Source organism: Orycteropus afer, unplaced genomic scaffold, assembly GCF_000298275.1.
Source record: "Orycteropus afer afer isolate SDZICR_OR568_19922 unplaced genomic scaffold, OryAfe1.0 scaffold00459, whole genome shotgun sequence".
NCBI classification, from domain to species: domain Eukaryota; kingdom Metazoa; phylum Chordata; class Mammalia; order Tubulidentata; family Orycteropodidae; genus Orycteropus; species Orycteropus afer.
The window spans coordinates 1,576,414-1,592,779 of NW_006922046.1; the positions used below are offsets into that span (position 1 = coordinate 1,576,414).

Consider the following 16,366-nt stretch of genomic DNA (forward strand, 5'->3'; position numbering starts at 1 on the left):
TTGCTCTGTAAATCTTCACCCAAATCACAGTAATAAAAAAAAAGAAGAGAGAAAGCACAAACATACAAATAAGAAATGAAAATGGTGAAATAATCTCTAAATCACAAAGTTTTATAAAAGTCATAAAGTAGTTTTACACAAAGTATAGAAATAAATCTGAACACCTAGATGAAATGGAAAATTTTCTAGGTAAATAAAATTTACCAAAATTGACCCCAACAGAGTTAGAAATCATAGGAAAATTCTGAAAATCTGTCAGAATTACTCAGTATTTACTAATGTTTACAAACACAGAAACCAAACACACTGCTGTCAAGTCCGACCCGACTCATAGCGACCCCTCCTTGGGTTTCCAAGGCAGTATCACTACAAAAGTAGATTGCCCAACCTTCCTTCTGAGGAATGACGTTGTTGTTGTTGTTATGTGCCGTCGAGTCAAACCTGACTCATAGCGACCCCTCCTTGGGTTTCCGAGGCAGTATCACTACGGAAGTAGGATTGCCCAACCTTCCTTCCGAGGAGTGGCTGGTGGGTTTGAACTGCCAGCCTTCTGGTTAGCAGTCAAATGCCTTAGGCAGTACGCCACCAGAGCTCCCACTAATGTTTGTTGTTGTTGTTGTTATGTGCCGTCGAGTCGGACCCGAGTAATTTATGTCAGAATATTGAAAAAAGAAGGAAAACTTTTTAAAGGCAGTTTGATGCTTATTATTCATTTACTGATTCATTCATTAGTTCACCGTTACTTTTCTAACACTTCTTATCTTGCTTTTAGATTTATTCTTTGTTTGTTTTCTTCATTCTCTTTCTTGTTTTTTGAGTTGTCTGTTTTAAGTTTTTTCATTCTTTTAAATTTTTATTGGATATGTGTCTAAACTCGAAATCAAACTCAACTGCTGTCAAGTTGATTCTGACTCATAGTGACCCTCCCCCCCTTGGGTTTCCAAGTCTATATTTCTACAATAGATTGCCCCATCTTCCTTCCAAGGAGTGGCTGGTGGGTTTGAACCACCAACCATCTAGTTAGCACTCAAATGCCTTAGGCACTATGCCACCAGAGCTAATGGAGTGAAATTTCCTCAAAGCACTGTTTCATCTGTGCCTGTATGTCTTGTTTTCCTTGTTATTTTTAGGAATTTATGTCATTTCATTTCCTATTTCCCCTTGGGCAAAAAACTAACTAAACTCACTGCCATTGAGTCAGATCAGACTCATAGCGACCCCTCCTTGGGGTTCTGAGACAGTATCACCACGGAAGTAGATTGCCCAACCTTCTTTCCAAGGAGTGGCTGGTGGGTTTGAACCGTCAGCCTTCTGGTTAGCAGTCAGATGCCTTAGGCACTACGCTACCAGAGCTCCCTGGGCAGAAAAGTTTATTTTTTTTTAATCTTTTCTTAACTTTCTATTTTATTGCACTGTAGGCAGAGGATATGGTTTGTGTTATTTCTAAATTTTAGAAGATCAGGTTTTCTTTGTAGCATTGAAGGTATGCAGTTTGCTGTGTCTCATACGCTCTTGAAAAGACGTATTCTCTGTTGTGGTTCAGTGTTTGCTATAAATCTCCAAGACCTACCTTAGTTAGTTAGTTTTAGCTCTTTATCGCTTTATTAATGTAGTTTTTGTACTCTCCTGAGACTGATGGGGGAGAAGATATTAAAATCTTCCATTGTCAGTGTGCTTGTCTATTTCTCCTTGTATTTCTGCTTTGTAAAGATAGGAATAGGTTTTTATAACTATTATCCCTTCATTGTGAATTTTAGCCTTTCAGAATTACTAAATGGTCTGCCCTCCTTTGTCTTTTGAGTGCTTGCCTGATAAGATCACAAATCCAGATGAAGGCATTTAGCTGCTAACAGAAAGGCCAGTGGTTCAAACCCAGCAGGAAAAAAAAAAAAAAAAAATGGGGCAGTCTGCTGCTGTGAAGATTTATAGCCTTGGAAACCCAGTGGAGGTCGCTATGAGTTGGAATCGACTCAGTGGCAGTGAATTTGGTTTTTTTGGTTTTTGGGTTTTTTTTGTTTGTTTTGTTTTTTAGTATTTCTTTGTCTATCCTTCTGTTTTTAATTTTTCACAGCTTTGTAAGCTTGCTTGAGAAATCTTTTCCTTTCAATGGCTGATTTAAGCCTATTTAAACTGAATAAACTAATTTATTCATAAAACCAGTAAGTCTTATCTCAGTCCTCTCATGTTTTATGTTGTTTCTATATACAAGCATCTTGTGCTTCTTGTCAGTCTTCTGCTCTGAAGAGTGATGTTCTAGGGAAAACACTCACTAGGAGCCTGTTCCCTCATTTTAAACAGGAAAAATTATTCTGTATTATATGAAACCATAAATTCCTCAAACACAACAGTTGTTGTTCTTAGTTGCCTTACGACTCCTGGCAACACAATAAAATGCCTATAATATGTAAATAACACATTGTGTTACCCAACACATATTACATTAGAAAGTAAACTGCTTTGAAAATTGACAAAACTATTAATATGGTTATTAACAAATGTTGTTATGTGCTGTCGAGTCAGACCTGACTCATAGCGACCCCTCCTTGGGTTTCCGAGGCAGTATCACTGCGGAAGTAGATTGCTCAGCCTTCCTTCTGAGGAGTGGCTAGTGGGTTTGAACTGCCAGCCTTCTGGTTAGCAGTCAAGTGCCTTAGGCACTATGCCACCAGAGCTCCTTATTAATGAATAGTTATGTTAAATGCAATGGCACACTCTCCCGACGTCTGAGACACACATGCCTTACACTCAGTATGCCTGCTCATGATTCTGACTTTCTACCTGTTGGATTAGGAATATAACTTAATGCTTTGGAATATAACTTAATGCTTTTATCACATAGCTCACACATATTTTTAAATATTGTACTGCATTTGGGGATTTAAGTATTTTTCCATATAAATTGTTGGTGACATAGTGACTCTGTGGACAACAGAATGAAACACTGCTTGGTTCTGCGCCACCACCACAACCTTTGCTGTGTTTGTGCCCATTCTTACGGTCACTGTGTCAATCCATCTCGTTGAGCATCTTCCTCTTCTTCACTGACCCTCTACTTTACCAAGCTGCTGTCCTTCAGGGACTAGCACCGCCTGAAACTCCAGAGTTTGTGAGGTGAGGCTCACCATCCCTTCTAAGAAGCATTCTGGCTGTACTTCTAAGAAGCATTCTGGCTGTACTTCTAAGACAGGTTTGTTCTTTCTTCTGACAGTCCATGGTCTGTTCAGTATTCTTCAACAAAATAATTCAAATGCATCAGTTCTTCTTCGGTCTTCCCTATTCATTGTCCAGCTTTTTCATGCATATGAGGCTATTGAAAAGACAATGGCTTGGAACAGGTACACCTTAGTCAAAGGGACATCTTCACTTCTTAACTTTTTTTAACTTTTATTGTGGGGAAGACATACACAAGACATTCGCCAGCGTAACAACTTCCACATTTACAGATCGGGGACATTGATGACATTTTTCATGTTGTACCACCATTGTTGCTATCCTTTTCCAAAATATTACACCACCATTAGCATAAACTCAGTGTCCTGCAAACAGAAGCTTCCCCCTTCCCCCTCCCTCCTACCCCTGGTAACCACTAATCATCTTTGGTTTCTTTTTTTCCCCCCCAACTTACCTAGCAATTTTCCCTCCCATCCCTGGTTAACAAAGTTTCCTTCCACGTATAAACATTTCCTTGACATTTACAGTCATGGACTAATATATTTGTCCTTCTCATGAGACAGAGTGTGTGAGCTGCTGTATGGAAAGTGTATTTGCTCTGTAAACTTTCACCCAAATCACAATAAAAAGTAAAAAAAAAAAAAAAAAAATTGTCCTTCTGTGATTGACTTATTTCACTCAGCGTAATGTCCTCCAAGTTCATCCATGTTACACAGTGTTTTGCAGATTCCCCACTATTTTTTAAGGTTGTACACTATTCATTCTGTGTATGTACCACAATTTTTTTATCCATTCCTCAGTTGATGGGCATGATGGGCACAGAGATTGTTTCCATCTCTTTGCTATTGTGAATAGTGCTGCAATGAACATGGTGTGCATATATCTATTTGTGTCCTGCCTCTCTCTTCTTTAGGTTATATACCTAGTGATAGGATTCTGGGTCAAATGGTATTTCTATTTCCAACTTTATAAGGAATCGCCATACTGACTCCCATAGTGGTTGTATCATTTTACAGTCCCACCAGCAGTGTATGGGCATTCCAATGTTTCCACATCCTCGCCAGCATTTATTTTCAGTCTTGTTGAACTTTGCTCTTAATGCTGGGGTGAGATGGTATCTTTTGGTTGTTTTGATTTGCATCTCTCTAATGGCTAGTGATCGTGAACATTTCTTCATGTGTTTGTTGGCTGCTTGAATATCTTCTTTGATGAAATGTCTGTTCATGTCTTCTGCCCATTTTTTAATTGGAATTTTTTGTCTTTTTGATGTTGAGGTGTTGGAGTTTTCTGTGAATTTTAGAGATAAGTCCTGTGTCTGATGTCATTCCCAAATATTTTTTCCCATTGTGTAGGTTCTCTTTTTACTCTTTTGGAGAAGTCTTGTTGCACATAAGAATTTAATTTTCAGAAGGTCCCAATCATCTAGTTTATCTTCTGTTGCTCACTTTTTAACATTTTAAAGAGGTCTTTTGCAACAGTTTGCACAGTGCAATAGATTGCTTAATTTCTTGACTACTCCTTCCATGGACGTTGATTATGGAGCCAAGTAAAATGAAATCCTTGACAACTTCAGTATTTTCTTCATTTATCATGAAGTTGCGTATTGGTGCAGTTGTGAGGATTTTCATTTTCTTTATGTTGAGGTGTAATCCATACTGAAAGCTGTAGTCTTTGATTTTCATCACTAAGTGCTTAAAGTCCTCTTCACTTTCAGCAAGCAGGTTTTGTCATCTGCATATCACAGGTTAATGAGTCTTCCTTCAGTCCTGATGCCACATACTTCTTCACATAGTCCAGCTTCTCATATTATTTGCTCTGCATATGGATTGAATGACTGTGGTGGAAGGGTACAGCCCTGAGGCACACCTGTCCTGCTTTAAAATCATGCTGTTTCCCCTTGTTCTGTTTGAATGACTGCATCTTTTTCTCTCTGTACAGGTTCTTCATGAGCCCAGTTAAGTGCTCAGAAATTCCCTTTTTTTTTTTTGCAAATGTTATCCATAATTTATTATGATCTACACAATTTAATGCCTTTGCATAGTCAATAAAACACAGGTAAACATCTTTCTGGTATTCTCTGCTTTCAGCCAAGATCCATCTGACATCAGCAATGTCTCTGGTTCCCCATTTTTTTCTAAATCCTGCTTGAATTTCTGGCAGTTCCATCTGTGTACTGCTGCAATGTTTGTGAATTAGCTTCAGCAAAATTTTACTTATGTAATATTAATGATAATGCTTGATAATTTCTACATAGAAATATATAGGATAATTTCTCCTATATAAATACCAGTTGGAAATCAGGGTATTGAGAGAGTTGTATATTCTATACAGTTTTTGTGGTATTAAAATAAGGACTTAAAAAAAAAAAAAAACACCACCCTAATAAGCATTCTGCCAAGAAACTGTTGACTAGGAAAATGTTCTGATGGTAATCCTCTACAGGTCTCTAGATACAGGGTCTTTAAGTATCTGGTCTATTTCTTTTGTCCTTTTTTTTTAATCCTTTGGCGTCTGTGAAGGCTGTGTCTAATACCCTTGTTCTTCGCCACTGTGGAGTTGACTCATAGCAACTCCATGCACAATAGGATCAAACTGTTGTGTTCCATAGGATTTTCATTGGCTGATTTTCTTCTAGTCCCTCTTAGTCTGGAAGTCTGCTAAAACCTGTCTTATGATATGAAGTATTGCAGAAGAAAAGCTGATATTTTCTTTCCTTTCTAAGTAAATTTTGGGAGGACAGGAGTAGAGAAGTGGATGTCCAAAGCATTTTTTTAAAGCTCCCTAATTTTATCAGAACATATTTCTTTGCTTGTATCCCACGTACATGGTATGCTGTTCGAGTTATGTAGTGCCGCTCTGACAGAAATATACCACAAATGGGATGGCCGTAACAGGAGTTTATTCTTACAATTTGGAGGCTTTAAGTCCAAGCTCAAAGTGCCAGGCTCTAGGCACTGGGTGAAAACCCCTCAACCTTGGGGTTCAACTCTGCCTCCTGTTCCCAGCCCACTGGAGCTGGAGGCGTTTTTTCACTCAGACAGCTGCTGGCTGCTGAGGCTGAGAAGCCCCAAGGTTGACAAGTAAAAAGGCACAGTCCCAGTGTTACCAAACCACACTGCAGGCCATTAATTTAAGTCCATTCTAAGTCCCAAGGTCGGCAGAGCATAGCAGGTTGCTGAGCAGCGACATGACTACATGCAGGGTCCAGGCGTGCCATAAACTAGAGACCATCCCCAAGGCTTCTCCTTATATACAGGAAGCAGACCACATCCCAAAGGCAGATCCTCAGCTGCTTGTAGTAGATCCCACCATGGAGCTGACTGCCAGTCTCATCATGGGGAATATTACCACGAGCTGCCCAGCCATTCAACCAGGCCCAGCCAAGTTGACCCACAAACATAACCACTACATATGCCTTTCAGTATGCTGGATCTTTCTGTCTGTCTCCTTTAGTTATATTATTCTCTTAAATCCTTTTTATTTCTGTTTGATATTTTTCCCATTTCCTTCCTTCCTGTTCTCTATTGCATGGGATGTTTCTTTGTGTTTGTGTTCTTTCTAGCTTCCTCTTTATTTCTGAAATAAATTTTTCTAAAGTTCTTTTTTGAGCTCTGTCAGCTCTCTTTTCACATCCTCCTGATGTTTAGTCATCTCGACTTTTGACTCTTCTATTTCTGATATATAATGACTTTTATAATATAAGTTTCTACAGTTTCCTTAATGACTTTTATCTCATTTTAGAATATTAGATTACAATTTTTTATCTACCTTATGGACATTACTTTATTGTGCGCCATCTTTTCAGGTTCAGTTTCCTTTAGAATCTGTGTAGGGTTCATTTTCAATCCATTCTGTTATTCATGTTTGAGTGAGGTGGACTTCAGTGTACTCTCATCAGTTTGTTGTTGTTGTTGTTATGTGCCATCAAAGTAGATTGCCCAACCTTCCTTCCGAGGAGTGCCTGGTGGGTTTGAACTGCCAGCCTTCTGGTTAGCAGTCAAATGCTTTAGGCACTATGCTACCAGTGCTCCCTTTCATCAATTAGTAATTTATAAAGAGTGAGCTTTCTTAGTGTCATTGTCCTTTCTTTGTTGTTATCTTGAAGTGCTCACAAAACATGGCTTCTCTGTGTAGCCCCTACCCCACTTCTGAGATTTGCATCTCCAGGTTTCACCGTCTTGACCACATGTTCTTGCTGTGTTCATTGTTGACTCTGTTCCCAGCAGTTGTTTTGTTGTTGTTGTTGTTGTCTTCAGTAGTTCTCTGTCCTTCTGGAAAGGAGTTTTGTGGGGAGTTTCTAGGATCTTTGAGGGGTTAAGCCATTGCAGTCCTATTCTCCCACTTTTCCTGATGGTTCTTAGTTCTACTAACTGAGAATTCCATCAGGGTGGGGCCTTCTCCTCTTGGAGAATGATTGTTGTTGATTCTGGGAATGTGAGTTCTGATTTTAGTGGTGCTTCCACTTACAGTCGGGTTTGTAGTTAGACCTCGTTTCCTACTTCCTTTGTTGAAGATGTTGGCGGTGGGGTTTGTAGTTAGACCTCGTTTCCTACTTCTTTGTTGAAGATGGTGGTGGGGTTTGTAGTTAGACCTCGTTTCCTACTTCCTTTGTTGAAGATGTTGGCTGTGGGGTTTGTCGTTAGACCTCGTTTCCTACTTCCTTTGTTGAAGATGTTGGCTGTGGGGTTTTACCTTCGCTATTTAGTAGCTCTTCCTCTTTTTATAAGGAATTTTGTTCAGATTTTAAAATACACAATACTGTGATAGTTTAGCCTATTTGATGACCCAACCGAGGTGGAGTCATTTAACTCCAAGCAGGCTGTTCTGTGTCTCTGCTGGTTATGGAGACTTGCTGATAGTCATGATATGGTTCCAGAAGGACTATTAGGCAAATATCTGAAACCAAAGGAGCTCTGGTAGCACAGTGCCTAAGGCACTGGACTGCTAATCAGAGGGCTGGCGGTTCAAACCCGTGGGGTCCCACTCGAGGGCACCTAACAACAACATCTGAAAGAAAATCCTGAGGCTAAAGACATTACCCTTATTCTTGTTTCATTTACTTAAGCCTTCAGCTTGCCTGCCACTTTCTTCTTCCTGTGCCTCTCTCTTATCGTAAGAGTTAAATAGCTCAGTTGTATATATATATATATATATATATATATATATATATATATGTATGTATATGTATGTGTGTGTGTGTATCCCTAACATTAACAAAAGGAAATAAATTCTTCTACTCATTGGTATATAGACTGACACCAGTCATGCAGGGAGGTGAGAGGAGCCCAAAACAGTTTTCCAGCTGTGGACTATTGATGGTTGCATGCACACGAATGAGTCAGGGGCCAGAGTTCAGAAGTCTCCATCACTCTATGTAAAGGGTATGCGTGAAAGATGCTACAACTGTCAGAGCTGGATATCCTGATTTATTAGAAAGAGGTCACGTGCATTCTTGATGATGTAATAAATTAATAACTTTTATTTACTTGGCTAATTGCATCATAAATTTTGATATGAAATGAAGTGCAAACCCCACTCTAAAATATATTTCAGATAAGTCAGGTTGGAAACAGAATGTATGCCCCTTGTATTTGAATTAAGTTATCTCTATCTAATTCATTTCAATAAACCAAAGCTAGAGCGTAGGACATTTTTAGGGCAATGAAACTATTCTATATGATATTGTAATGGTGAACACAAGATGATAGGAATTTGTTAATAATACCCATAGGACTACAAAACACAATAATTGAATCCTAATGTAAACTATGGACTTTATTAATAATAACATATTTTGTTAATAGTACTTTAATTATAATTAATAACAACATACCAATATTATTGTTTATAACAAGTATGCCATATTGTTAATAGAAACAGTGTGCAAGGGGCAAAGGACATGTGGGAATTCTCTGTGCTTTCTGCACAATTTTTAAACACATAGATGCTCTAAATAATAAAGTCTATTTTTAAAAAAGAAAAGAAACCAAAGCCACTTTTGACGTCTGTCACCAAACCTACCTTGATAGGCCTTTCCAGTTCTTTCCTCGTAAACCTCATCACAACGAGTCCTAGAATCGTCATGCCGTAGAACAGCCATGCAGCAAAACTGAAGTAATTGACTAATGAGTTAATGTCACCAGGGATGATATAAATGGTAGCTATGGTACCCTGATAGAAAGAAGAATGAATGTTTAGCTGCTTGGTACATAAAATATTAACTTTATCACCTCATAGAAGACCATAGAAGCACTTTTTACCATGAAGAAACCCTTTATCATGAAAGAAACTTCATACCTACTCCTTTATACTTGAGGTTAAACTAGACTTTGGCCATGATAGGTGTTCACTTTGAAGACTGACAGAAAGGACTTGGAAATCTTGTGAATCTTTCATGTTGTAATTTTAAGCAGGGGAAGAAAAATGTGTGTATGTGTGTATAGTGAATATCAGCAACTTCCTAATGATTTTTTCTTCCAGAGTTTTCACCACAGGAAAGGGCTCTGGTCTGTGAAACTCGGGGGCAGGCTGTCTAGATCTGGTCTGACCTGCACTAGTTACGTGACCTGGACAGATAATTCCACTCTCCACGTCTGTGTCCTCATCTTCAAGTGGAACAGGCTGACACAGTAATAGTTCTCCTCTGGGTGGTGCTGGCACTTAGTTACCAGAGACTGGGGATGTGGCTAGTCCCTCAGTGCCCAGGACATTTGCACACAGCCAAGGACTATCCTCCCCTGAGAGACTCCTGTTAGAAGCTGTCAGAAGGCCTTTACTGCACAAGGAGCCAAAGACATCTAAATCATTGGACCGTAATGGGATGCTGCTGTCAGTACCCACCTTGTAAAATGCCATATTCTCCTTCTAGCTCTTAAGCGAGCAGGTTTGTATAGTTTGTCATCAGAGACAACAAATGTACATGTAAGAAATACAAAGTACAACCTTGGAAGAGTCAGTGTTGTTCACAGATACTTTCAGAACAAGGAAGCAGAGGCCAGGTGAATTGTTGAATTGTCTTAGACTTTTGTACATCCCTGTTTCTACCTTGTAAAGGAGTCTTGGTGGTGCTGTGGCTAAAGTGCTCAGCTGCTAACCGAAATGTCAGCAGTTCAAACTCACCAGCCGCTCTGCAGGAGAAAGATGTGACAATCTGCTTCTGTAAACATTTGCAGCCTTGGAAACCCTATTGGGCAGCTCTGCTCTGTCCTATATGGTGGCTATGAGTTGTTATTGGCTCTATAGCTGTGGGTTTGGTTTGATAGGTTTCACCTTGGAGAGTAAGGGACCCTTATTTGCGTCCCTCGATTATTTGAAAACCACTATGCTTCCATGGGAGCTCTGGTAGCATAGTGGCTAAGACACTTGCCTGCTAACCAGACGGCTGGCGGTTCAAACCCACCAGCTACTCCTCGGAAGGAAGGTTGGGCAATCCTACTTCCGTAGTGATAACTGCCTCGGAAACCCAAGGAGGGGTCGCTATGAGTCGGGGCCGACTCCACGGCACATAACAACAACAACAATGCTTCCATAGTGAAACTGCCTCGGAAACCCAAGGAGGGGTCGCTATGAGTTGGGTTTGACTCGACGGCACATAACAACAACAACAACATGCTTAGCAATATGAGTCTATTGTAACCTTTCAAACTAAGGGACCCCTTTGCTTTTAGGGAGAGTGTTTTCATAAGGGAATTCATACTTACATGAAAGATGATGGCAGGGGCTGGAGTTAGGCGCTTGACACTAATGTAAGAGAGCACTTTTAGCATGTGGCCTTCTCGGCCTGCAACATAAATGAGTCTGAAAAAGAAGGAAAGTGGAAGTTAGGTGTGTGAGCTTGATCATCTCCAGGTGAGAGTTTGGCCTCTGGAAGTGAGTTGGTGGGTGCTGGAGAAGTGAAGTGAGGAGTTAAATGCATCTGAAAGGAATGTATCTTGATGCAGTGAAGTCACCAAAGCCAGGAAAGAGTGGGAATGGTTTGAGGTGGTCTTTTCATGCAGTAGATACCAATCTGAGTCCTAAAAGTTAGGCAAGAAAAAGTGAAAATTAGTCCAGGGCCAGTGTTAGTGGCACCTGGCAGCAAAGCAGAAGTACCTTGCACTTCCAAAATCAAACTACACAGAATTTCCATATTAACAACAACAAAAAAAAAAAAAAAAAAAAATTAAGGGTGTGTCAGCAGCTATAGGTGGCGTAGTTCTTCCTCAGAACAAGTAATTCAGCATCTTAAAGACTATGTTCAAAATGCTGAAGAGAGAAGAACAAAGAGCTAAACAATTCCTTTAAAAAAAAAAAAAAGTTTCTGCAATTAAAATTTTAATACATAGACATAAGTAAAAATTTTGGAAGTGCAGAAGTGGGAAATTAAGAAATGGAGAAAGGGAAATATATCAAATGGAGCAGAGGGCTTTACAGGATTGAAACACATTCTGAGCCTTCACATTGAACCCAGTTCTACACAAAATCAACAAAAACAAACCCAGATATAAACATAGTGGAAGAAAAATGAGATTTTTTTTTTTGCTTACTGTATTTGCATGAAAGTTTACATACTGGTTTTCCATTCAATGATTCATACACATTTTTTTGTGACATTCCCCACAATGTAACAGCACTCTTCCCACTTCCTTCCTGTGTTTACCATTTCCCTTCATCCTTCCCTACCCCTTTCTGCCTTCTTAGTTTTATCCCTGGGCAAATGTTCCCCTTTTTATCTCGTATGGTTGATGGTTCTAATGAGTACGTACCTTCCTGGTATTACTGTTCACCTATCATTTGGCTGAAGGTTGAGCCACAGGCATGAGTTCAGTTCCAGGCTTGAAGGCTTCTGAGGACCATGGTGTTGGAGATTCCACCAGTCTCTGTCAGACCAATAAGCCTGTTTTTTTTTTTTTTTTTTAATTTTGAGTTTTGTTCCACATTTTTCTCCCACTCTATCCAGAACTTCCTATTGAAGAGCAGTCAGAAGTGGTATCCAGTGATCATCTAGTTCTTCTGCTCTCAGGGCCTTGGGAGGCTGGGGTTCACATGGTGCATTAGCCCTTTGGACTAATTGTTTCCTTATATCTTTGTTTTCTTCACTCTTCTTTGCTCCAAATTGGGAGAGACCAATAGTTGCACCTTAAATGGCCACTCACAAGCTTTTAAGATCCCAGTTGCTACTCACCAAAGGAGGATATTGTCTTTGTGGACTATGTTATGCCAGTTGACCTTACTATGCCCCAAGACTAGGGTCTTGAGCCTCCAGGCACAGTGATTCATTCCCTCAAGGTGTTTGGTTATGGCCAAGGAAGTTTCATAACCTTGCTCCTTGTGTGCTGTGCTATATTCATGGATATATTTGCAGCACATATAAACACATATGTAGAAATACCTCTGTAGTCCCATTCACCTTCTTATCCCTGTTCAGCTTGAGTGTCTGTCTATGTATCCACTTACAGGTTATTGTCATTACTCTTACTGCAGGATTGTGTATATAATAGTATTTACCTTTGTTGCTTTTAACTCTGGTGATCCTTGTCTTCCTCTGCATTCATCATTTTGTGCTCTCCTCCCCCTTACTATATATTGCGTTTCTCTTCACCCAAGTTAATACATGTCTACCCTCTAGTTAGTGAAAAAAATCAGAAAATCTTAAGGACTACTGAAATCAGAAAATTAACAACAGAATTGAGCCAATGAGAAAAACAGCAGATGTGTCATGAGAAATAATATGTTCAAAGTGATGAGAATAACTGATTTTCAGATTCAAATCCAAGGTGGCTAAACGTCATTCAAGACTACAAGCAAAATAAATTTTCAGATAAACAGTGAGTGTGAAACATTCACTATGCAATCTCATTGAACACTATCGAAGATTCTGGTCTAGCAGACAATGAAACTGAACTCAGAAGGGGCTAATTACAAGAAGCAGTGACAAGGGAAAAGCAGTGAGACATGGTGGTGGTGTATATAAAAACGGGAGGATTTTTATTTATTTATTTATTTATTTTTGGGTAATGACAAGCTTTTTTTTTGGCTGGGTAGATTTATAAACAAGAAAACCAAACCCACTGCCATCAAGTAAATTCTGATTCATAGTGACCCCCATTGGGTTTCCAAGGCTGTAAATCTTTATGGAAGTAGATTGCCTCATCTTCCTCCTGTGGAGCAGCTCATGGGGTTTGAACTGCTGATATTCTGGATAGCAGCCAAATATCTTACCCACTATGTCACCAGAGTTCACTACTAATATACTAGACAATATGAAAAAGGAGAGCCCTTCCAAGAGATGGAGGAGCTATTCATGTGAAATTTTAAGAGCATCACTAATAAAAATAGAAATACAATTTCCATATCAGTAGAAGAAGAAAGGAAATAAAGAAAAGTTGATGAATATAAGAAATCAGGATAAAAAGCCTGTAAAATTTTTAAAAAGCCAATAAATCACAAAGTAATATGTTAGAAATGAATGCAACTCTACCATTAATCACACTTAAAGTGACCACATTAAACTTGTCCAACTAGAGACCCTTGGGTTGTATTTGTTCACACAAGCCAAATGTTCAAAGAGACAAAAGCCAAAACCCAATGACACTGAAAAGTTGAACAGAAAAGTGATGGGACTTATTATCAAAAATAGCAGACTAAAACTGATCTACCAATATCAATTTCAGACAAAATAGGGTGGAAGGCAAAAAGAGGGAGAGTTCTTATTGAAAAACAGTCCACTAAGAAGATACCAAAAAAAAAAAAAAAAAGCACCTTTGAAACAAAGAAGGCAGAAACTGACCCAAATCTCCTAGAATCAAAGATTGAGTAGTACAAGCTTGGTGATATAAAAATCCAGAAGCAATTATAAAATACATACTATTTTCAAGCCCATATGAAACATTTATAAATATCCTAATTAGCCAAAAAAGATTCTTAAAAATTCCAAAGATTTGGAATCATAAAGATCACATACTCTTGACTACAGTGCAATAAAATTATAAGTCAGGATTACAACGGCCCAAAAGCTCCATCTATTTAGAATTAAATATTTGAAGTTTAAGATGGCATAAACATGCTGTTAATTCTCAGAATAAGTCAGTGAAGCTGGGGGAAAGGAAGATAATTGTGCAGGGGGACTTAGACACTAGATGATGCTGTGAATTCACTCTTTAAATACCATCAATTCTCTACAAATTAGAACTGCAATAATTCAAGCAGACTTCTGGAACTTAAATTTATTGTAATTGCATCTGGAATGCTGAATATGTAAGGAAAAGTCTAACATAGCAGCTCTAGTCCTACCAGATTTTAAATTATTGAGGAAGTTTTAATAAGTATGATAATGGCACAGGAAGAGACATCAGCGAAACAAAGCAGGTGGATATGAGAGTGATGACATTCAAACCAATGGGAAAGAATGGATTCTTCAATAAGTAGTACTGGGACAACAGACAGACATTTGGAAAAAGGGAAAGTGATATGCCTCATATCAAAATACATTCTAGATTGACACTAGAAAGAAACATAAGTAACTATATCATCTTGAAAGGGAAGAAGATTTGTCTTAGGTGAACTAGAAAATTAAGAAACCAATCAGGAAAAATCTTATATTTGACTCCCATAAAAATTATATACAATATAATTCACTGTAGTATAAATTCCTGGCTAACCCCAAATTGCACAAGTATGGAAATACATAAACACTCAAAACAGATCATATCCCCAACTCTAAGAGCTACATCTATGAAACTCCTAGGAGAAAGTAGAATCTTTGTGACTTTGAGTTGGGCACAGGTTCTTAGATTTGACAACAAAACCATGAATAAAAGGAGGCAAATTGGCAAGCTGAACTTTGTCAAAGTTCAAAACTTCGGTGCTTCAAAAGCACCATTAAGAAGATGAAAAGAGGAGTCTGGGAAGATGGCAGCATAAACAGGCCAGTGTTCCAACCCTCTCCACACAGCAAGAAATGCAACGAGGAAAAGGCATTTGACTTTGAAGGATTCCGAACTGGGGAGTGGAGGAAAGCAGCAGGGACTGCAGGCAGGAAAGGATCACGGAATCAACAAGGAGTCTCATGTGGTAAGAAAATCACTTCTCTCACTGCCCCTCCCCCCAGAAAGGGGGCCACTGGCTGCTGTTAACTGGGGTAGTGGCCCCAGAAAAAGAGACTAGTCACCAAAGCCCCTGCCTACAAAGAGAGGGGACCCCAAGCTTCTGCCCTAAAATCAACAAGGTAGAATTCCCCAGGAGTCTATTTGGAGCATAATAGCCCCTCTCCCACTATCGCACTAAGACACTGTGGCAGGCAAACCTGTGGTGAGTTGCTACAGTAGAGTCTACTCGCATAGTCAGCACTCTGCCTGCCTCCCTGCATATTCCGTAGCTCTAGTCTCTGAAATCAGTAGGACAAACCTCCCTAGGGGTCAGTTAGGGATAGTGTACCCTTACTTGCAATTGGTGCTGAGGACTAGAGAGGGAGGCTGCTGTGCGTTAGGAAACAGGAGTTTTCAGTGAAGGCTGCATGCAGTCAACTATTTGTCAGGGGACTCTGATAGCAACGATGCAGACCTCAGTAGGACCAGAGTGTAACAGCCTCACCCCCACCTGGTAATTGTTGGTTGCCAGGCTGTTACAAAGTGTTACAGAAGGCCTCCACAGTGGAGTCTCTTCCCATTATCAGTGCTCTCCCCACCTCTTTGTTAATGCCATAGCCCAGGCTTCTGAAACCAACCGGATAGACCTCCCTGGGGGGGCAGTTGAGGTCTGCCCACTCCCCCTTCTGGTTCCTGCTGAAGACAGCTGACTGAGCCTGTTATGTTCTAGAAGCAGGCATTTGAGTGGACGCTCTATCCACGGCCAATATATTACAGGGTGGACTCTGGTAGCAAGGCAGTTCTCCTGGGGGTCCATTTGGAGTGTGACTGCCCCATCCCCCAAACAGTAGCTGTTGGCTGCTGGACTGATAAAAACTTCTATAGAAGGTTCCCTATAGTGAAGTCAGGAGGTGGGTCACCTAAGTGGAGCCTGCGCTCCCAATCATCACAGGGCCACTGGGACTCTGAAATTAACAAGACAAATCTCAGGAGTCCTTCTGGGGAATGGCAGCCCCTTTTCCTCCTGAAACAGGAAAGTTAGCCTGTGCTTACCCTGAGTAAGTGGCGTAGTGCCTAAGGCATTTGACTGCTAACCAGAAGGCTGGCAGTTCAAACCCACAAGCCACTGC

General features: G+C 39.8%; 1 protein-coding gene across 1 annotated transcript in view; it reads right to left on the minus strand.

The window, feature by feature from the left end:
* The window catches only part of SLC7A9 (solute carrier family 7 member 9), a 50,610-nt gene that overhangs the window by 9,458 nt on the left and 24,786 nt on the right, over positions 1 to 16,366 (minus strand). The window contains exons 9-10 of the mRNA XM_007954338.2: positions 10,872 to 10,968; positions 9,193 to 9,342 (exon numbers count right to left, since the gene is read on the minus strand). Coding sequence (XP_007952529.1) covers positions 9,193 to 9,342; positions 10,872 to 10,968 — 247 coding nt within the window. The remainder of the gene's footprint in view (positions 1 to 9,192; positions 9,343 to 10,871; positions 10,969 to 16,366) is intronic.